This window comes from Oncorhynchus gorbuscha, linkage group LG18, assembly GCF_021184085.1.
Source record: "Oncorhynchus gorbuscha isolate QuinsamMale2020 ecotype Even-year linkage group LG18, OgorEven_v1.0, whole genome shotgun sequence".
NCBI lineage: Eukaryota > Metazoa > Chordata > Actinopteri > Salmoniformes > Salmonidae > Oncorhynchus > Oncorhynchus gorbuscha.
In genome coordinates, this window is record NC_060190.1 from 18567588 (window position 1) to 18590420 (window position 22833).

At 46.0% G+C, this 22833-nt stretch overlaps 1 protein-coding gene and 1 pseudogene across 1 annotated transcript in view; one reads left to right on the top strand and one right to left on the bottom strand.

Annotated features, from left to right (window-relative positions):
- Nucleotides 1-762: 762 nt before the first annotated feature.
- LOC124004112 lies at nucleotides 763-21586 on the bottom strand (annotated as a pseudogene).
- Nucleotides 21587-22188: 602 nt separating this feature from the next.
- Nucleotides 22189-22833, top strand: part of LOC124003046 (nidogen-1-like) — a 74092-nt gene continuing 73447 nt past the window's right edge. The window contains exon 1 of the mRNA XM_046311032.1: nucleotides 22189-22531. Within this exon, the coding sequence (XP_046166988.1) occupies nucleotides 22316-22531 (216 nt within the window). The 5' untranslated portion in view covers nucleotides 22189-22315. The remainder of the gene's footprint in view (nucleotides 22532-22833) is intronic.

Consider the following 22833-nt stretch of genomic DNA (forward strand, 5'->3'; position numbering starts at 1 on the left):
CTAGCTAATGATTAATTCAGCTGATTGGTCGGTCCCATCGCAGATTGGAGCTCTAACCCTCCCTCTCGTCAGGGGATACAGCTGTCTCTGCTATTGCAAACTCCTTCTTCAGCCTGATAAAAGCCAGAGTTCCTGCGTCATTTTATGTCCTGTGTTGATTGTTGTAGCCGATCCTTCCCAAGGTATGTGTATGCCAATAGGGCTTAGTGAACAATTTCAATAACCAAAAACACTAACATTAAGTATTAGTAATTATTCTGTTTCATTTGTTCCCAGGAAGGGAAGGGGAACGCACCTCGGGAGCGGTTAGGCAAGAGGCCTGCGGGCATACATAACCGTAGTATTTAATCTGTCTATGCACACTAGGTAACACCTGGGCTTTCCACCCCCTTGTATTTTGTTAAGCGCGCCGGGTGGTCCACCTTTAAAAAAAAAATCCAAATCACATGTTTTCAGCAATTGTTATTTTAGTTAAGATCACTTGATAAGAAAATACAATTAGTTGTCAGTAACAGAAACACAAAACCAATGGTTTTAAGAAGGTATGTATTACAAAATGCATGCAAGCATACTGGAAGATCTAGTTGGTGAATGATCTGATCCTTACAGAAGATGACACAGATAATAAGGCATTCAATGGTGGGTTACACATTATTGAAAATGACTTAATTTTTAGTAACTCTTCAAATAAGGTGAATTATTACAGAATAAGATCTGTAGCTGTCTGGCAGAACTAGTGCTCTTGTGGAGAGTGTGGGTGGCTCACCCTCTCTCGCTGCTCCTCAGGTGCACTCCCAGGCGGAAGGGCTTTTGAGACTGTGTCCCACCAAAGATGAGGCTGAAATCTGGGACACCTCCATCCTCAGGCCAGACGAATCGGAAACGCCGAAGCAATGTCCCTAGAACCAGGAAGAGCTCCATACGTGCTAACCCCTCCCCCAGACACACACGAGATCCTGGGGAACACACACACACGGCTATCAATGAGAACAACATTTCACTCATACCTTCATATGCATGCAGCCTGGCATTTTAGGTCAACATATTCTCCTGTCCATGTACAACACACTATCATTTATAAGCCATAGATATTGATGCTTTTGCAAAAAGGCACCTGCTGAGAATGGCAGAAAGGCTTCCGGTTTCACAAACTCTCCGACCTCGTTGAGGAAATTTTCAGGGTTGAACTCGTGAGGGAATTTCCACTGGCCTTCTTCATGCAGCACTGAAGACAGGTTAGGAATCACCATAGTGCCCTGGAACAGATGAGGGATTAAGGGTGCGGTGGAGAGGTACACTAAAGACTGACACAGCACCCATCATGACATCACTCCCTCTAGCCCAGGCGACCTTTATAGTTCTAAGGTCAACAACAGGCAGCATATCAGTCGTCATGGTAATGCTCACCTGGGGCAGCTGGTATCTGTGGGGTTGCGTGTCGCTGCAGGTAGTACGGAACACGCCAAGGGGAACGGTGTCACTCATGCGCTGTACCTCATGGATCATGGCTTGACGAAGCGTCTGCACGTCCCTCAAGAATGTTGGTGATCTCTCGGTAACAGCGATCTGGGACAAACACACACTCTTTGGCCGGGATTCAATCCGATCAAGCTTTGTAGAACAATTTCCTATTTAGCCGACATACTCATCTCATATACATATGTATAGAAATATATATATCTATACTGTACTCTATACCATCTACTGCATCTTGCCTATGCCGTTCGGCCATCGCTCATTCATATATTTTTATGTACATATACTTATTCATTCCTTTACACTTACTTGTGTATAAGGTAGTTGTAGTGAAATTGTTAGGTTAGATTACTTGGTAAATATTATTGCCTAGGCAGAACTAGAAGCACAAGCATTTCGCCACACTTTCATTAACATCTGCTAACCATGTGTATGTGACAAATAAAATCTGATTTGATATGCAGTGTTTACCATGAATGCCGACACATTGTCTACAAGCGCCATCGAATTGAATTAAATGTATTCCAGTGTGTGTGTGTGTGTTGTGTATTTCCTCACCCTGTACATGCTGGTTGGTCATCAGGTGTAGCACGGCAGAGCGGAGGGTGTTGGAAGTGGTGTCTGTCCCAGCCATGAACAGGTCAAGTAGTAGAAACACCATATGAGTGTCATTAAATGTGGAGCCTCCATTAGCTGTTTGAAACACACACACACACCAAATGCCTCTACATTAAATTCTGCTCCATCCTGTAAAGTACTTCCTCCTCTTCCACCAGCCCAAAAAATGTTTTTGCCCTTCTCACGGAAGTCATACCAAAGACTCTAAAAATGGGATCCGATGCCTCTCTGATTGGCAGATACTCAGGGTAATGTCCTGCGACAGACTAGTGTCCTATCCAGGGTTGTACTTCTACATCAAGCTGCTTAAATGCTACAGAAACAGGAGATAGGCTCCTGCCCCATGTACCGTTCAGGCTTACTTGTACAAGGCTACTTACTTTATATCTTATCTTATTTATTTTACTAAAACAGAGGGGAATGTGGATCAGTGTGTCATGTCTAGCACATGCCATGTCTAGCACAGAGAGGTCAGTGAGGATCATGTACACATAATTTTTTAAATAAAAAGGTTCCATCTAGAACCTAAAATGATTATTTGGCTGTCCCCATGGGAGAACACTTTGAAGAACACATTTGAAGAACACTTTTGGGTTAAGTGTAGAACTCTTTCCACAGAGAGTTCTACCTAGAACCCAAAAGGGTTCTACCTGGAGACGGCCAAAAGAACCATTTTGGGATGATTTTTTTTTTAGTAAGCATGGAGTGACACAGGGCTTAGACTGTACCATGGCCCAAGGTCCGAAAGCTTCCTTGGTCAACTCCTCTAACCTCTGGATGAGGGTGAGGATGACCGGGTCGTCATATTCGAACCTCTCTCCGAAAATCAGTGAGCAGATGATGTTAGACGCAGTCAGATGGAACAGGTGCTGACGGTCCATCAAACCGCCTACCATGACACAGCAACGGTCACCACATGAGGCAATATACACAGACAAGGTAATAACAACGATCACAGAGCTACTGAATTGAACACACTGACAGGATAGATAAAGTAACAATCCCCACAGTCTTTATAACTAATGTTAAAACAAGTATAGTAAATATAGTCATACTGGGAATATTACTGAGAGTATCTTATTTCTGTGAAGTTTGTGTGGTTTATGGAAGCTTGTTACAACTAGAAGAGGTTAATAGTGTAATTGTTTGATACAGTATTTGGAGGATATTTGGGGTGGATACTAAGCGCTGATAATGACATGAATATGTACAGTAATGATTATGATTACGAGGATGTTGTGTGTGTGGGACTGTACCAGCACTGCTCTCCAGCTCAGTGCAGATGTGGGACACCTCCTCTAGGATGCGCTCTTCCATAGAGCTTTTGCCCAAACCAAATTTTCTCAGCATGGTCAGAGCAAAGCGCCGGTGGTCCCTCCAGCTGGAGCCATAATTGGCCAGGACGATCCCTGATCGGCACACACACATACAAACACACACGGAACATACGTGGGTCGGGCTCACGGTCACATGCCTGCTACTTTAAAATCAGTGTCACCCTCAGCCCAAGGGGGGATTTCCTGTTGGGCTAATTCCTGGTCTCCCATGGGTTCCTCCCATGGTAGACCAGGCCCCAGATACCGACGGTGGCACACACACACACACACACACACACACACACACACACACACACACACACACACACACACACACACACACACACACACACACACACACACACACACACACACACACACACACACACACACACACACACACACACACACACACACACACACACACACACACACACACACACTACCCTTATTGTACCACATATTTCAAAATGGGTCAAGAACCTACTACCTTTGCTTTCAAAGAGGTGGCTGATGAGGAGATGGGTTGGTCGTCCAGCATATTCCTCTGCGTGTGTCACTAGTGCTTCACGAACCACCTCCAGGCCATTCAGAACCACAGCAGGCTGTGAGCCGATGTACAGACTGAACACGTTACCATAGCGCCTCTTCAGCTGAAGCACAGAAGGAAAGGGACATGGGGAGGATTTATTGTGAGAATATAATGTGGGACTTTTCTTTTGAAATGCTATTCAGGCACATGGGAGACAATGGAAGGGTTGATGGATAAGCTTTCAGTCTTGAGTTTCAGAGTGGTTCCAGGAGTAACTCTTGGCTGACTACTATTATTTTGTCCCTTTACAAGTTGCAAAGCACTCTGATATTAAACATTGAGTCGCAGTGTCCCTGGTTTACATCATTATGTGAAATGACAAAAACAAGCTCAACCTTATTCACAACATATCTATACAGTATTATTAGTGTGTAATAACACCATTTCTTCCCAGGATAATGAAGTGTTTCACTTTCCCTAGAATTTTATGGTTTAGAAATGTAAAGCGTGGTTTTTATCCACAATTTTCACAAATTATTTTAAAACATTACACTAAATTACTTAATTATTTCTGTTTATTGTCAAATGAATGAATTATATATATGTTTTATGACATTCCAACCTTTTTGAGTATTTTCTAGTCCAATTGTTGCATGATTCTGCTGTTTGTATCCTTTTGCATCAGTTTCAATGCAAGACAATTATTTTGAAGGTGAACCACCGATTCCACTATTGTTGCTCATTGTCCTAAAACTTTAGTCTACATCAGACTTAATACCCATTCAGTCAGACTGGTCTCATAGACTAGACCTAACATAGTAAATGTTAGCATGATATGTTACCTCTGGTATGGTTACATAAAACAGATACTTAAGGCAGTGATTCCCAAACCTTTTTGCTCTTTTTAAGAACTATGTCCGGCTTTAAACTTACTCTTGAAGGTTGTTTTAGTCCCATAGATTTTGTTGTATTTTTTTGTCACTCAAATATCACATGAATACACATTAGACATGGCAAAATGTATATAATTATTAAAAATGTAGCTTTAAAACGGCAACATTTTCTTTGCACTCCATGACATAATCTGTGGAATTGCAGGAAATATGCTTTAAACCTGCAAAATTATCTCCACCAACAAGAAGGGTGTGAACAGTTTGTGTCATAAACAGTGCTCGTGCCCATAGAAATAGACGTGGTGCTCATAACATATTGTAATGAAACAGCAGGGAGCAGGTCTCGAACCCTCGACCTTCGAGCCCGTGGTCCAGCGCGTTATCGACTGTGCCGCAAAAGCATGCTCGTGCAGCAGGGTCGATTTCCGCGGTTATAAACCCAGGGTCGTTACACTATTGTACATTTTGCAAATTCGTTAAATTGTAATACGTAACATATCATACGAAATGGGTGATGGACATCCATAATACATACATACGAAACGTAACATATCATACATACTAAATGGATTGTTTCGGATTTACTACACAGAATAATATAAATCCCTTTACCTATATTACGGACTGCTTGTAGAAAGCTTTATCACAAATATTAGTCACAATTTTTTTTTCCAGCAGGATTATCGTAACAGGTATCGAGACTAGGTCTAACCCTAGCCTACAACATATTGCCCACTTTACCCTTTCCAGGTCTTTGAGAGGGTTGACAGGCTCCAGCTGTAGCAGATTGCCGAGGATGAGCAGGGGACGGGGTCCTGGTGGGAAGTTTTTAGGTCGGCGGACCCTGGTGAAGAAGAATAGAAGGAGGGAAAAGAAGCACAACAACACGACCGACCCTATAGCATCACGACTGGGCTTCAGGAAATGTGTAGGCTACTTCACGATTTAAAGCTGGTTGATTTACAGATGCCGGTTGCCACCCACACAGATTGCAGACTTTGTTTTGAACGCTAGTCATGTCATGTATTGTCATGTCTTGTCCCTGTGCTTTCTCTTCTCTTCGTTTCCCCCTGCTGGTCGTATTAGGTTACTTTCTCTCTCTCTCTATCGTTCCGTTCCTGCCCCCAGCTGTTCCTCATTCTCCTAACGACCTCGTTTACTCTCTCACACCTGTTCCCTCTTTTGCCCTCTGATTAAGTCTCTATTTCTCTCTCTGTTTCTGCTTCTGTCCTTGTCGGATTCTTGTTTGCTTTGCCCTTGTTCCGTCCTGTCGTTGTCTGCCTCTTCATCAGATGCTGCGTGTGAGCAGGTGTCTCTGTCCTCTATGGCCCGCGCCTACCCGAAGGGACCTGCAGTCTGTTGCCACTAGTCCTGCAATTCTCCTCTACTACCAAGAAGGGGGACACTCCTTCGCTTTTGGATCCTCACTCACCTGCATAACAAGTCAGCAGAGGTTTATGAGAGGGATATTTGCTGACTCGTAAATGTACATTTAGCCTAGTTTCGTAAATACCAGATCTAGGGCAACAGTTCATGTGGGAGGTAACATGTCTGCCAATGGGAGACTAGTAAGTTTAAAGCCTTGACAGGACTCGATGCTATTTTTTGGGACAATTTCTTGTTTGATTTGTTATTGGAACTGGGGGGTCTCGTAGCCAAATCAAATTTATTGTGAAGTTTCTATGCGAATATATGAGCTGCAACAACAATATTCCATGCTCTAATTTATTATGACATTCCTTTCGAGAATATTGTGATATTTGCCATTACCATTTATACCATGGATGACACAAAACAAGAGCTTTTTTGTGTGCAAACATTCAAACACAAATAGAATATTGATCCAAACCTTTCAACAAAGGAATACTTAAAATGGACAACATGAGTAGTTTTTTCCTCGCTTTCTTGTTAATTTACTGTTGTGCAGCGACTTAAAATGTTAGAAAAGTGGACTGGTTTAATGCCCGTGGCAAGTCATTGGTAACAATAGAAAAGAGTAGAGGGCCTATAGAACTGCACTGGGGTACATAGGATTGAACTCTGTGAAGAGAACCCCAGTTTTCATAGTGACAGTGGCCTACAGGTCAAGGTTTTGGTCTCCAACAGCCCGGATACAGACCCAATCTCTTGGCGCCAAAGTCAGAGCTGCAGAACGGTGCAAGGCCAAAGTCCTCTGGGAGTGCATCCTGTGTGCTAACCCCAGAAACCTCTCTTCAATCAGGATGATCCTGAAGAAAGTTGGTTGTCCAGGCTCATCTCAGAAGGTTGTGTCAGATCCCAAGCTGACCCAGCAGGCCTTGTGTAACAGGGTTAAATAGACATCCTCATGCTGACCACACATACATGTTATTCAATCATTGCACCCAGACTGCTTGCGTGAGCCAATGAGCGTCTGCGTTGCCAGGCGTTAAAAAATTGAAGTTGCTTCTATTTGTGAAGCAGAACATGATGCAAGTTCTGCCTCTCCCATCTCCTCATTGGCTTTTAGAAGCATATACCCATGTGCCATCTCCTCATTGGTTATATCAATCAATCAAATTTTATTTATATAGCCCTTCGTACATCAGCTGATATCTCAAAGTGCTGTACAGAAACCCAGCCTAAAACCCCAAACAGCAAGCAATGCAGGTGTAGAAGCACGGTGGCTAGGAAAAACACCCTAGAAAGGCCAAAACCTAGGAAGAAACCTAGAGAGGAACCAGGCTATGTGGGGTGGCCAGTCCTCTTCTGGCTGTGTTGGGTGGAGATTATAACAGAACATGGCCAAGATGTTCAAATGTTCATAAATGACCAGCATGGTCGAATAATAACAAGGCAGAACAGTTGAAACTGGAGCAGCAGTGGGTGACTGAAAGATGAACTGAGGTCGGTTTTGGTAATACACCTTATTATGAAAGTTATTTGCCAATCGCCATATAAAGTCCAAAGAAGAAAAAGCCTGGAAGGAGGGGAGATGACTAGAAACGATTCGGTTGACCATTTTATGTGTGGATTGTCCGAGTAGAGGACCTTGTGCATTTCAGGTAAAATAACAAATCAATGTTTATATCCCAGGACAAATTAGCTAGCAACAGTAAGCTAGCTAGCTAAATCGGTCAAATTAGCTAGCAACTGCAAGCTAGCTAGCTAAATTGCCATAAATGTTTAATGCTTTTTGACCTGTCCCCAAATTAATATAATTGGTTCAGAGTTTGTTTTCATATTTCAACCTACGTGTTGTGATCGTGTTGGGGTGGGCGGGACAAAATCAATTTGCGCACGTGGACGCAAACGGGCGTCCGGTTTGTGCATGGGTTAGTTGTATGAGTTTTGTCATAATTAAGCAGTCAGGTTATGTATGTATAGCTGTGAAGCCAGCTGCTGTATTGTTTGAGTAACTGCAACCCCGTGTGTATCTGTGCGCAGGATCACGCAGCATCCAGCCAAAGAGTTGTTCAACTTTGATGGGGGTATGTATTGTGATCCATGCTACACTCAGTGTTTTAACTTTTAAAATGATACATTTAGCAAAAAAAGAAACGTCCCTTTTTCAGGACCCTATCTTTCAAAGACAATTCGTAAAAATCCAAATAACTTCACAGATCTTCATTGTAAAGGGTTTAAACACCGTTTCCCATTGTCAGGGTTTTCCTGTGGTGAAGTAGAGGAGGACCAAAACGCAGCGTGGTTATATTGACTCATGTTTAATCAAAAACGGATAAACATGAACACTACAAAAAAATGAACGTGGAAAACCAAAAACAGCCCTATCTGGTGCAAAACACAGAGACAGGAACAATCACCCACAAAACCCAACACAAAACAGGCTACCTAAATATGGTTCCCAATCAGAGACAATGAGTAACACCTGCCTCTGATTGAGAACCATATCAGGCCAAACATAGAAATAGACAAACCAGACACACAACATAGAATGCCCACCCAGCTCACGTCCTGACCAACACTAAAACTAGGAAAACACATACGAACGATGGACAGAACGTGACAGAACCCACCCCCCCCCTAAGGTGCGGAGGAGGGTCTGGGTGGGCATCTCTCCGCAGTGGCGGCTCTGGCGCTGGATGTGGACCCCACTCCATAATTGTCTTAGTCCACCTCCTTAGTGTCCCTTGAGTGGCGACCCTCGCCGCTAACCTTGGCCTAGGAAACCTAACAATGGGCCCCACTGGACTGAGGTAGCTCGGGACCGAGGGGAAGCTCGGGACCGAGGGGAAGCTCGGGAGTGAGAGGAAGCTCAGGCAGGTTGATGGATCTACCAGATCCTGGCTGGCTGGTGGTTCCGGCAGATCCTGGCTGACTGGCACTTCTGGCGGATCCTGGCTGACTGGTGGATCCTGGCAGACTGGTGGATCCTGGCTGAATGGCGGATCCTGGCTGAATGGCGGATCTAACTGATCCTGGCTGACTGGCGGATCCTGGCCGACTGGTGGATCCTGGCAGACTGGCAGATCCTGGCTGACTGGCAGATCCTGGCCGACTGGCAGATCCTGGCAGATCCTGGCAGATCCTGGCAGATCTGGCGGATCCTGGCTGACTAGCAGGTCTTGGCTGACTGGCAGATCCTGGCCGACTGGCGGATCCTGGCAGACTGGCGGATCCTGGCAGACTGGCGGATCCTGGCAGACTGGCGGATCCTGGCGGCGCTGGGCAGACTGGCGGCACTTGCGGCGCTGGGCAGACTGGCGGCACTTGCGGCACTGGGCAGACTGGCGGCGCTGGGCAGACTGGTAGCTCAGACGGCGCTGGGCAGACGGGTAGCTCAGACGGCACTGGGCAGACGGGTAGCTCAGACGGCACTGGGCAGACTGGCGGCACTGGCGGCGCTGGGCAGACTGGCGGCACTGGCGGCGCTGGGCAGACTGGTAGCTCAGACGGCGCTGGGCAGACTGGTAGCTCAGACAGCGCTGGGCAGACTGGTAGCTCAGACAGCGCTGGGCAGACTGGTATCAGACGGCGCTGGGCAGACTGGCGGCACTGGCGGTGCTGGACAGACTGGTATCTCAGCCGGCGCAGGGCAGACGGGTAGCTCAGACGGCGCTGGGCAGACTGGCGGCACTGGCGGCGCTGGGCAGACAGGAGAAAAAGGCTCTGGTAGCGCTGGACTGAGGAGCACTGGTGCCTCTGGAATGAGGGGCTCAGGTGCCTCTGGCATGAGGGGCGGTAGCTCTGACAGCGCCGGACAGGCGGGAGACTCTGGCTGCGCTGGAGAGGAGGAAGGTTCCGGCAGCGCTGGACAGGCTGGACGCACTGTAGGCCTGATGCGTGGTGCTGGCACTGGTATGCCGTACATACTATGCCAAACCAACAGCTTTCTTTCTACTCTGTCCAATACATCCTCCACACTCTCAGACTCAGCACTCTGCTTCACCAACAGCTCCAATTCCATCCATGGCTCTGCCCAGGGTCCTTCTCCATCAAGGATCTCCTCCCAAGTCCATTTATCCAAATAGTGCAGCATCTCCCACTGCTGCTGCTGCTCCTGTTGCTGCTGCCTCTGTTCCTTCTCCTGCTGCTGCTTTTGCCCGTTACCACGCCGCTTGGTCCTTGGTTGATGGGTGATTCTGTCAGGGTTTTCCTGTGGTGAAGTAGAGGAGGACCAAAACGCAGCGTGGTTATATTGACTCATATTTAATCAAAAATGGATAAACATGAACACTACAAAACAATGAGCGTGGAAAACCAAAAACAGCCCTATCTGGTGCAAAACACAGAGACAGGAACAATCACCCACAAAACCCAACACAAAACAGGCTACCTAAATATGGTTCCCAATCAGAGACAATGACTAACACCTGCCTCTGATTGAGAACCATATCAGGCCAAACATAGAAATAGACAAACCAGACACACAACATAGAATGCCCACCCAGCTCACGTCCTGACCAATACTAAAACAAGGAAAACACATACGAACGATGGACAGAACGTGACACCCATGCTTGTTCAATGAACCATAAACAATTAATAAACATGCACCTGTGGAACGGTCGTTAAGACACTAACAGCTTACAGACGGTAGGCAATTAAGGTCACAGTTATGAAAACTTAGGACACTGAAGAGGCCTTTCTACTGACTCTGAAAAACACCAAAAGAAAGATGCCCAGGGTCCCTGCTCATCTGCGCGAATATGCCTTAGGCATGCTGCAGGGAGGCATGAGTACTGCAGATGTGGCCAGGGCAATACATTGCAATGTCTGTACTATGAGACGCCTAAGACAACGCTACAGGGCGACAGGATGGACAGCTGATCGTCCTCGCAGTGGCAGACCACGTGTAACAACACCTGCACAGGATCGGTACATCCGAACATCACACCTGCGGGACAGGTACAGGATGGCAACAACAACTGCCTAAGTTACACCAGGAACGCACTATCCCTCCATCAGTGCTCAGACTGTCCGCAATAGGCTGAGAGAGGCTGGACTGAGGGCTTGTAGGCCTGTTCTAAAGCAAGTCCTCACCAGATATCACCAGCAACAAGGTCACCTATGGGCACAAACCCACCGTCACCGGACCAGACAGGCCTGGCAAAAGTGCTCTTCACTGATGAGTCGCAGTTTTGTCCAACCAGGGGTGATGGTCGGTTTCGTGTTTATCGTCAAAGGAATGAGCGTTGCACTGAGGCCTGTACTCTGGAGCGGGATCGATTTGGTCTGGGGCGGTGTGTCACAGCATTATCGGAATGAGCTTGTTGTCATTGCAGGTAATCTTAACACTGTGCGTTACAGGGAAGACTTCCTCCTCCCTCATGTGGTACCCTTCCTGCAGGCTCATCCTGACATGACCCTCCAGCATGATAATGCCACCAGCTATGCTGCTCGTTCTGTGCGTGATTTCCTGCAAGACAGGAATGTCAGTGTTCTGCCATGGCCAGCGAAGAGCCTGGATCTCAATCCCATTGAGCACGTCTGGGGCCTGTTGGATGAGGGCTAGGGCCATTCTCCTCAGAAATGTCCGGGAACTTGCAAGTGCCTTCGTGGAAGAGTGGGGTAACAAATCACAGCAAGAACTGGCAAATCTGGTGCAGTCCATGAGGAGGAGATGCACTGCAGTACTTAATACAGCTGGTGGCCACACCAGATACTGACTGTTTCTTTTGATTTTGACCCACCCTTTTTTCAGGGACACATTATTCAATTTCTGTTAGTCACATGTCTGTGGAACATGTTCAGTTTATGTCTCAGTTGTTGAATCTTGTTATGTTCATACAAATATTTACACATGATAAGTTTGCTGAAAATAAACGCAGTTGACAGTGAGAGGACGTTTCTTCTTTTGCTGAGTTTATCTAGTGTGTGTAAGGCTGAAAACCATATTGTTTTATAAACATTATCAATGTTGTTAATTGATAGTGTTACAGAGTTGTGTCATGTATTTATCATTTTATGGATATTCACAAAATTTGCACGCTGCGTTATGCTAAAGGTTAGCTAACGTTCACCTTGTACTTTCTTAGCTAATGAGGCTAGTCACCTCTTGAAGTGTAAATGTATTTTAATTTTATGTTGTTTCACATCACTCAGATTGCTTGTTGGGTTTGCAGTTGTGCTGAAGATTACACAGTGTTGTGTATGTATTTGCAGGTACGTGCTCCCAAATTATATTGAATAATGGTATGCTACTGTACACGTGTAGCCCATGTGCTGTGGTGATTTGTTATGGCAGTCAGACGGAGTCCTATGTTGAGCACTCCTCTGTAGCCATGTTGTTATACAGTTGAAGTCAGAAGTTTAGATACACCTTCGTCAAATACATTTAACCGCAGTTTTTCACAATTCCTGACATTTAATCAGAGTAAAAATTCCCTGTCTTAGGTCAGTTAGGATCACCACTTTATTTTAAGAATGTGAAATGTCAGAATAATAGTAGAGAGAATGATTTATTTCAGCTTTTATTTCTTTCATCACATTCCCAATTAGTATTTGGTAGCATTGCCTTTACATTTTTTAACTTGGGTCAAATGTTTCGGGAAGCCTTCCACAAGCTTCCCACATTAAGTTGGGTGAATTTTGGCCCATCCCTCCCGACAGAGCTGGCGTAACTGAGTCCAGTTTGTAGGCCTCGTTGCTCGCACACACTTTTTCAGTTCTGCCCAAAAATGTTCTATGGGATTGAGGTCAGGGCTTTGTGATGGCACTCCAATACCTTGACTTTGTTGTCCTTAAGCCATTTTGCCACAACTTTGGAAGTATGCTTGGGGTCATTGTACATTTAGAAGACTCATTTGTGACTAAGCGTTAACTTCCTGACTGATGTCTTGAGATGTTACTTCAATATATCCACGTAATTTTCCTTTCCTCATGATGCCATCTATTTTGTGAAGTGCACCAGTCCCTCCTGCAGCAAAGCACACCCACAACATGATGCTGCCACCCCTGTGCTTCACAGTGGGGATGTTGTTCTTCGGCTTGCAAGCCTCCCCCTTTTTCCTCCAAACATAAGGATGGTCATTATGGCCAAACAGTTGTATTTTTGTTTCATCAGACCAGAGGACATTTCTCCAAAAAGTATGATCTTTGTCCCCATGTACAGTTGCAAACTGTAGTCGCTTTTTTATGGCGGTTTGGAGCAGTGGTTTATTCCTTGCTGAGCGGCCTTTCAGGTTATGTTGATATAGGACTCGCTTTACTGTGGATATAGATACTTTTGTACCTGTTTCCTCCAGCATCTTCACAAGGTCCTTTGCTTTTGTTCTGGGATTGATTTTCTCTTTTCACACCAAAGTACATTCATCTCTAGGAGACAGAACGCGTATCCTTCCTGCACGGTATGATGGCTGCGTGGTCCCGTGGTGTTTATATTTGCGTACTAGTGTTTGTACAGATGAACATGGTACCTTCAGGCATTTGGAAATTGCTCCCAAGGATGAACCAGACTTGTGGAGGTCTATCATTTTTTTCTGAGGTCTTGGCTGATTTCTTTTGATTTTCCCATGATGTCAAGCAAAGATGCACTGAGTTTGAATGTAAGCCTTGAAATACATCCACAGGTACACCTCCAATTGACTCAAATGGGGTGGCAGGTAGCCTAGTGGTTAGAGTGTTGGACTAGTAACCGAAAGGTTGAATCCCCGAGCTGACAGGGTAAAAATCTGTTGTTCTTGTTATGCCGGTGAATGAGGACCCAAAAGCAACTTGGCGAAAACAGAGTCTTTATTCCAGTAAAGGATAAAAGCAATACTCCTGGACAATCAGAGCAGAAAACAAAACATGAAAAAACTTAAATCCACTCGTAGTGACGAGGACAGACTGGAGACTCGACCCTTGACTGCAGGTTGCCTCGGGAAGGCACCGACCGTAGCAGACTAAGGCACCTGCTCGCACGCAGCATCTGAAGGTGACAAGACACAACAGGGCGAGACAATGACACAGCACAGCGAACATCAAACAAGGATCCGACAGGACAGAAACGGAAAACAAGGGGAGAAATAGGGACTCTAATCAGAGGACAAGATAGGGAACAGGTGTGAAAAGACTAAATGATTGAGTAGGAGAATGAGGAACAGCTGGGAGCAGGAACGGAACGATAGAGAGAGGAGAGAGAGGGAGGGAGAGAGAAAAAGGGAACGAACCTAATAAGACCAGCAGGGGGAAACGAACAGAAGGGAAAGCATAATGACAAGACAATATAAGACAAAACATGACAGTACCCCCCCACTCACCGAGCGCCTCCTGGCGCACTCGAGGAGGAATCCTGGCGGCAACGGAGGAAATCATAGATCACAAACGGTCCAGCACGTCCCGAGAAAGAACCCAACTCCTCTCCTCAGGACCGTAACGGAAAACGATGAAAAGGGAAACTAGGGTACTACTCTAAAAAAAAAAATGAGACACGGGTAGAGAACTGAAAGCTTTAGAGCAAACAGGACCAAACAGGCCAGGAGAGTAACAACTAGGGACAGACTGAGACACAGCAAGGGCAGGAACAAGACCAGGAGAGATGCGGTGGCAGGGAACAGACTGAGACCCAGCAAGACCAGGAGCAGAAGCAGAAAAAAAGTTACCAGACTTATTCTGCGCGCAGTCCGAACAAGCAGCCACGAAACGGCGCGTGTCACGCTCCTGTGTAGGCCACCAAAACCGCTGGCGAATAGAAGCAAGCGTACCCCGAACGCCGGGGTGGCCAGCTAACTTGGCAGAGTGCGCCCACTGAAGAACAGCCAGACGAGTAGAGACAGGAACGAAAAGAAGGTTACTAGGACAAGCGTGCGGCGACGGAGTGTGAGTGAGTGCTTGCTTAACCTGTCTCTCAATTCCCCAGACAGTCAACCCGACAACACGCCCAACAGGAAGGATCCCCTCGGGATCGGTAGAAGCCACAGAAGAACTAAAGAGACGGGATAAAGCATGAGGCTTGGTGTTCTTAGTTCCCGGGCAATAAGAAATAACGAACTCGAAACGAGCGAAAAACAACGCCCAACGAGCATGACGCGCATTCAATCGTTTGGCAGAACGGATGTACTCAAGGTTCCTTTGGTCAGTCCAAACGACAAAAGAAACGGTCGCCCCCTCCAACCACTGTCGCCATTTGCCTAGGGCTAAACGGATGGCAAGCAGTTCGCGGTTAGCCACATCATAGTTACGTTCCGACGGTGACAGGCGATGAGAAAAATACGCGCAAGGGTGGACCCCATCGTCAGTATCGGAGCGCTGGGACAGAATGGCTCCCACGCCCACCCCCGACGCGTCAACCTCGACAATAAACTGTTTAGTGACGTCAGGTGCAACAAGGATAGGAGCGGATGCAAAACGCTTCTTGAGGAGATCAGAACAACAATCATACGACCGGTGAGGAGGAAGGGAGTTGGTTCTGGACCGACTGAAGACCGTGCGCAGACCATGATATTCCTCCGGCACTCCTGTCAAATCACCAGGTTCCTCATGTGAAGAGGGAGCAGAAGAAACAGGAGGAATAACAGACATTAAACACTTCACATGACAAGAAACGTTCCAGGAAAGGATAGAATTACTAGACCAATCAAAAGAAGGATTATGACACACTAGCCAGGGATGACCCAAAACAACAGGTGTAAAAGGTGAACAAAAAATCAAAAAAGAAATGGTCTCACTATGGTTACCAGATACAGTGAGGGTTAAAGGTAGTGTTTCACATAATATACTGGGGAGAGGACTACCATCCAAGGCGAACATGACCGTGGGCTACCCTAACTGTCTGAGAGGAATGTCATGTTCCCGAGCCCAGGCTTCGTCCATAAAACAGCCCTCAGCCCCAGAGTCTATTAATGCACTGCAGGAAGCTGCCGATCCGGTCCAGCGTAGATGGACCGGTAAGGTAGTGCAGGTACTTGACGGAGAGGACCGTCTAGTAGCGCTTATCAGTCGCCCTCCGCTTACTGATGAGCTCTGGCCTTTAACTGGACATGAAATTACAAAATGACCAGCGGAACCGCAATAGAGACAGAGGCGGTTGGTGATTCTCCGTTCCCTCTCCTTAGTCGAAATGCGAATACCCCCCAGCTGCATGGGCTCAACACCTGAGTCAGTGGGGAAAGATGGTAGTGTCGGAGAGAGGGGGGACACAGTTAACGCGAGCTCTCTTCTATGAGCTCGATGACGAAGATCTACCCGTCGTTCAATGCGAATAGCGAGTTCAATCAGAGAATCCACGCTGGATGGAACCTCCCGAGAGAGAATCTCATCCTTAACCTTAGCGTGGAGTCCCTCCAGAAAACGAGCGAGCAACGCCTGCTCGTTCCAGTTACTGGAGGCAGCAAGAGTGCGAAATTCTATAGAGTAATCCGTTATGGATCGATTACCTTGACATAGGGAAGACAGGGACCAGGAAGCTTCTTTCCCAAAAACAGAACGATCAAAAACCCTTATCATCTCCTCTTTAAAGTTCAGATAATCGTTAGTACACTCAGCGCTTGCCTCCCAGATAGCTGTGCCCCACTGCCGAGCCCGACCAGTAAGGAGTGATATGACGTAGGCAATCCGAGCTCTCTCTCTTGAGTATGTGTTGGGTTGGAGAGAGAACACTATATCACACTGGGTGAGAAAGGAGCGGCACTCAGTGGGCTGCCCAGAATAACATGGTGGGTTATTAACCCTAGGTTCCGGAGACTCGGAAGACCCGGAAGTAGCTGGTGGCACGAGACGAAGACTCTGATACTGTCCTGAGAGGTCGGAGACCTGAGCGGCCAGGGTCTCAACGGCATGCCGAGCAGCAGACAATTCCTGCTCGTGTCTGCCGAGCATCGCTCCCTGGAACTCGAGAGTAGAGTAGAGAGAATCCATAGTCGCTGGGTCCATTCTTGGTCGGATCCTTCTGTTATGCCGGTGAATGAGGACCCAAAAGCAACTTGGCGAAAACAGAGTCTTTATTCCAGTAAAGGATAAAAGCAATACTCCTGGACAATCAGAGCAGAAAACAAAACATGAAAAAACTTAAATCCACTCGTAGTGACGAGGACAGACTGGAGACTCGACCCGTGACTGCAGGTTGCCTCGGGAAGGCACCGACCGTAGCAGACTAAGGCACCTGCTCGCACGCAGCATCTGAAGGTGACAAGACACAACAGGGCGAGACAATGACACAGCACAGCGAACATCAAACAAGGATCCGACAGGACAGAAACGGAAAACAAGGGGAGAAATAGGGACTCTAATCAGAGGACAAGATAGGGAACAGGTGTGAAAAGACTAAATGATTGAGTAGGAGAATGAGGAACAGCTGGGAGCAGGAACGGAACGATAGAGAGAGGAGAGAGAGGGAGGGAGAGAGAAAAAGGGAACGAACCTAATAAGACCAGCAGGGGGAAACGAACAGAAGGGAAAGCATAATGACAAGACAATATAAGACAAAACATGACAGTTTTGCCCCTGAACAGGCAGTTAACCCACTGTTCCAAGGCTGTCATTGAAAATAAGAATTAGTTCTTAACTGACTTGCCTAGTTAAATAAAGGTTAAATAAATGAGCCTATCAGAAGCTTCAAAAGCCATGACATAATTTTCTGGAAATTTCCAAGCTGTTTAAAGGCACTGTCAACTTCTGACCCACTGGAATTGTGATACAGTGAATTATAAGTGAAATAATCTGCCTGTAAACAATTGTTGGAAAAATTACTTGTGTCATGAACAAAGTAGATGTACTAACCAACTTGCCAAAACTATAGTTTGATACCAAGAAATATGTGGAGTGGTTGAAAAACTTCCAACATCAACTGTAAATGTAATAATGTATAAAATGTATATTATAAATAGACATTTAACTTTTCTAAAATTATTACAGATCCAGCCAATGAGTTGTTAAACTTTGATGGAGATTTCATGGTGGGTTTGCAGTTGTGCTGAAATTGACACAGTGTTGTGTATGTATTGACAGAATAAACCGCGAACGAGAGCAGTACTGTGTCCATTGTCGATGAGCCATACAAGACCCGTTACACTTGCAATGTCTAGACCTGTCTCAGAGAGCTGTGCATTATGTGGAGGCCAGTGCCAATGCCAGTCAGGTTTCTGGGTACCTTCGCTGCCCCCTGACATGGGAGCGCTTGATGGATAGTCATCCTGTCAATCAGGAAGTGAGCCAGCTCAAGTGACCTCAACCATCATCCCCTGAGCTAAATCTGTGCAGCATGTGGAGGCCAGTGCCAAAGTTGTCAGGTGTCTGCGTACTTTTCCTGGAAGCTGCTGAGGTATAGTCTCGATCAGGAACTGAGAAAGTCAAAGAGGCCTAGACTGAAGCAGCAGTGAGAGGCCTGCTGGTATGTCAGATAAGGCGTTTGGCAGCAAGGGGCGCAAGACAGCATATAGCCAGAGTGAAGAAGGAGGAGACCCCATATCGCAAAAAAGACGAGGGACCATAGTCACTGATATTCACCCATTCATATGCACACATCAGGGTTGGGATCAATTCCATTTCAATTCAGTCAAATCAGAAAGTAAGCTGAAATCCCAGTTTCCATTAAAACAAATTATTAAAGCAAGGCATTGAGGAGTATTGGAACGGGAAGTGGAAAGTCAGTTTATTTCCTAAATTGAGAGAAATTAAAAGGAATTGACTCCAACCCTGGCACACGTATACAAAGACACACACACACACACACACACACACACAAATAAATATTTTTGTAATAAATATTTTAATTAGCAAACAATCAGTCAGTGATGTGTTTTTATTCAGCATTTATATTTGAGTTCAATTTAACATCTGTCAATAAAGACTGCACTGTACGTCAAACTGCCCATGCCCTGATAGGAAGAGAGAGGATGTTGCAATACTACCACTGAATGTAGTGACTACATGTGTAAAACAGGTAAATGTATCTTTCATTTAAATCAGAAAACAAATATATCACACACAAAAGTAGATGATTAAATGCTTCGCATCCATTCAAATGGATTGTTAAAGACTCTGACATTCAATTTCAGACTCAAGTCAGCAGGTGGCAGTGTCAAATGACAAAGAAAGACCACGATTAAAATAAAAAATAAGGCAACTACAGTATGTTTATAGTGCCTTTATATTTGTATTCTCTCCCTTGTTATTCATTTGCTTAACTAGTTCATCAGGTCTGGAAAAAGAAAACGGTGACCTGCCATTGCAACACTACTCCATGTTGCACACATATTATATAGTTATTTTGCAAAAGTTTGCAATTGTTTACAATCTGTTAACTTGGAACACAATGTCGGTTGAAGGTTAACATAGGCAACACCTTTCAGCTGGTAAATATATTGGCATGATGCTCTACTCAACAGTGTTGTTGTTTACATTTTAATATTCAGCAGACTCTGTTAAGTGCCTTGCTCAAGCGTTCATCAACAGATATTTCATCTCGTCAGCTCGGGGATTCGAAACAGCAATCTTTTGGTAACAGGTGTTGTCCCCCATGTCCTTGTCAGGAATTGTTTGTTGAATGTATTGGTGCCAAGTATGTTATGGTGTGCGATGGGTTTTTACCCACTTTCTTTATTTTGTATGTTGGTTTTCGGAGTTTGTAAGAATTTATTAAATAACTCTGTTTATACCAATTTCGTTCTCCTGAGCCTGACTTCCCTGCCACCAGCACGCACCCCATTACACACTTAGTGGGCCTACACATTGCACACCTTTTTGTCTGTCCATTTTCTCACATGATTTTACATTAATTTGCCTGCTCTGCTCCCCTGAAGGACAGTGTCACTCACACACCTATTCACTTGGGCTTTCTCCCTGGGGCCTTCCTGACCTCCAGGCAGGCCCCCTTTGACCTGGTGACTTCTGGCCTCCAGGCCTACACTCCCTGCCCGCCTGCCTGCCTGCCCTCTCCCTGGGCCTGAGAGTGTATAGCTTACTCCCTGGAACTACAGACCTCCAGGCCTCCACACATACTCTCCCTACCCGGTCAACACCCTAGACCCTGGAATTACTAAGACGTCTATAGTCCCGCTGTCAGGAACCACGTGCACCTGGTAACCCGAAACAGGCTCTGTGCATTTAGTAACCCTAAACAGGATCTGTGCACCTGGTAACCCAAAACAGTCTCTGTGCACCTGGTAACCCGAAACAGGCCCTATTTACCTGGTGACCAACCCACTTTTTTACCTACTCTAACCTCCACAGCCTGCGTTCCCCACAAACATGCTGTGCGCATAAGGAGAGGGGCGGCACTCCAACCCCATCACTAACAGCTCTACTCACCTGCCAAAAGAGGCTATCCCAGGCCAACCGAAGACCCATGCCACTACGGTATCATTACGTTTCGAGGGGATTTTGACTTAGAGGCATTCAGTCATAATCCCACAGATGGCAGCTTCGCACCATTAGCTCCTCAGCCAATCACATACACCAAATATCTGAACTTGCGGTTCCTCTCGTACTGAGCAGGATTACTACAGGTGGGTACGTTCCTTTTGAATTCCATCAAGTTGACATTCATTGATCCGTGCCCAGTGGGAACCTAGGATTCTTCCGTCCGTTTTGTGGGTCCGCAGCAAATCAATGAGCGTGGATGGTAGCCAGATCCATGCAATGTCCTATCACTGGAGGGCCAATGGGTTTAGTCTCCGCCTCGAGTCTAGTGTTGAGGAGACCTCCCCACCTACAATGTGTGGTGTCCCGCACTCAGGCAAGCCTGAGGCCTGGTAGGGTTAGCCAATGGTAAGGCGAACCGTCGGAGACTCCCCGTGCAAACGTAGGTGGGGAGATCCGCGAGAAGGGCCCAGCGTGCATCCAGAGTCAACGCTGCTAACCATTGGAACCAACCCCCCCACCGGCCCGCCAACAGACACCACCCTGACAAACCCCCGCACGCAGCCCCTTGTGAGACCACGCACGAGAGACTGCAAGATGGTCCGCATTACAAACTTCCAACGGTGGCAAGAGGAGGGCGACGGAGCGACTGCTCCCCTAGCCGTGGCTCAAGCCCCGCTTCGCACCACAACCTGACCGACCCAGCCCTTAGAGCCAATCCTTATCCCGAAGTTACGGATCTGACTTGCCAACTTCCCTTACCTACATTGTTATAACATGCCAGAGGCTGTTCACCATGAAGACCTGCTGTGGGATATGGGTATGGCCCAGCTTGAGATTTACACCCTCTCCCCTGGATTTTCAAGGGTCAGCGAGAACTCACCGGACACCGCCGGAACCACAACGCTTTCCAGGGCCTGGGCCCCTCTCTCAGGGTGAACCCATTCCAGGGCGCCCTGCCCTTCACAAAGAAAAGAGAACTCTCCCCGGGGCTCCCACCAGCTTCTCCGGGATCTGTCGCGTTTCCACACTGGAAGCTGGTCCGTGGACATTCTGAAAGTAGTTTGAGGTCAGTAGGTCACATGAGGTGTGCAATATGTAGGGTGTGCAATGTGTAGGCCCACTAATTGCACAGTCTGAACCTTGTTAGTGGTCAGTAGGTCACATGACCAAGGAGCTATTGAAATTCTAAAAATTACAAAATTAATGTCAAATTGTGTGAGATGAAAATGGACAAACAAATGGGTGTGCAATGTGTAGGCCCACTGATTGTACATTCGGAACCTTGTTAGAGGCCAGTAGTTCATATAATCAAGGAGCTATTGAAATTTGAATGTAAAAAAGTGTGTACTTTGTTTATGCTCCCTAACTAATTAAACTAGGAATACAAAATGCTGCTCAAATTTCCACGTTTTTTCGCTTTGGAAAGCGAATTAATGTCCAAATCTTGAAAATAAGACATGTGCGTTGTTGTGCGCAATTTTTCCAAAATCATGACACTTATTTGGAGTCTGTGGCTCAAGTGGTTTGGAGGTTATTGAGGTTTGAAAACGTGAACAGCCGTCGAATATCCAACTTGAAACTGATTTTACCTTGTCGGAAAACCTGCATGTGAGACAGGCAACCCCGCGCAAGTGTCCCATGCAAATGTCTCTGCTTTCTCCAACTCCACCCTCCCTTTATATTGGATTTTGCTACCGCCGATTCATTCGGTTATTGTGCGCCCTGAGGTGTGCTATGCCAAGCCTATAGGTCAAAACTAATAAGAGTTCTGGGCATAGATGTATTTAAACATGGATCTTCATCAACGAGGTTGGTTACGATGGGCAACTCTGTTTGCCATTGCGTTATCAGTGAACAGTTTGAGCAAACACGACATGTTTGATTATGGAGAGCAAGCTGGAGACCAACTGTTGGAGCAGGGGACCGACCAAACTCAAGCACTTATTTTGAACCAGTCAATGTTCTTCTTTGATGGCGCATATGACACTGTTTATGTGAGTATAATTATGTTTTATGCACATGCGAAAATAGTAGCTTAATTATACACGAGAATAGCGGGGAAATATATCAATGGCAAACATGCACAGCCATCAATTATGATATTCACGTGCATGTTGACAGTTGAGAACCCCTTCCTATGCATCCATTGTGAAAGGCTATTTTATCCATGAAAGATAGCTAACAAAACTATTACATCCTATGTTCTCAATTAGTTTACCATCTCATGCATGTGCCACATTTCACATCATTCAACATCTGTTTCACATATTAAAGTACTATTTGATGATAATTACAT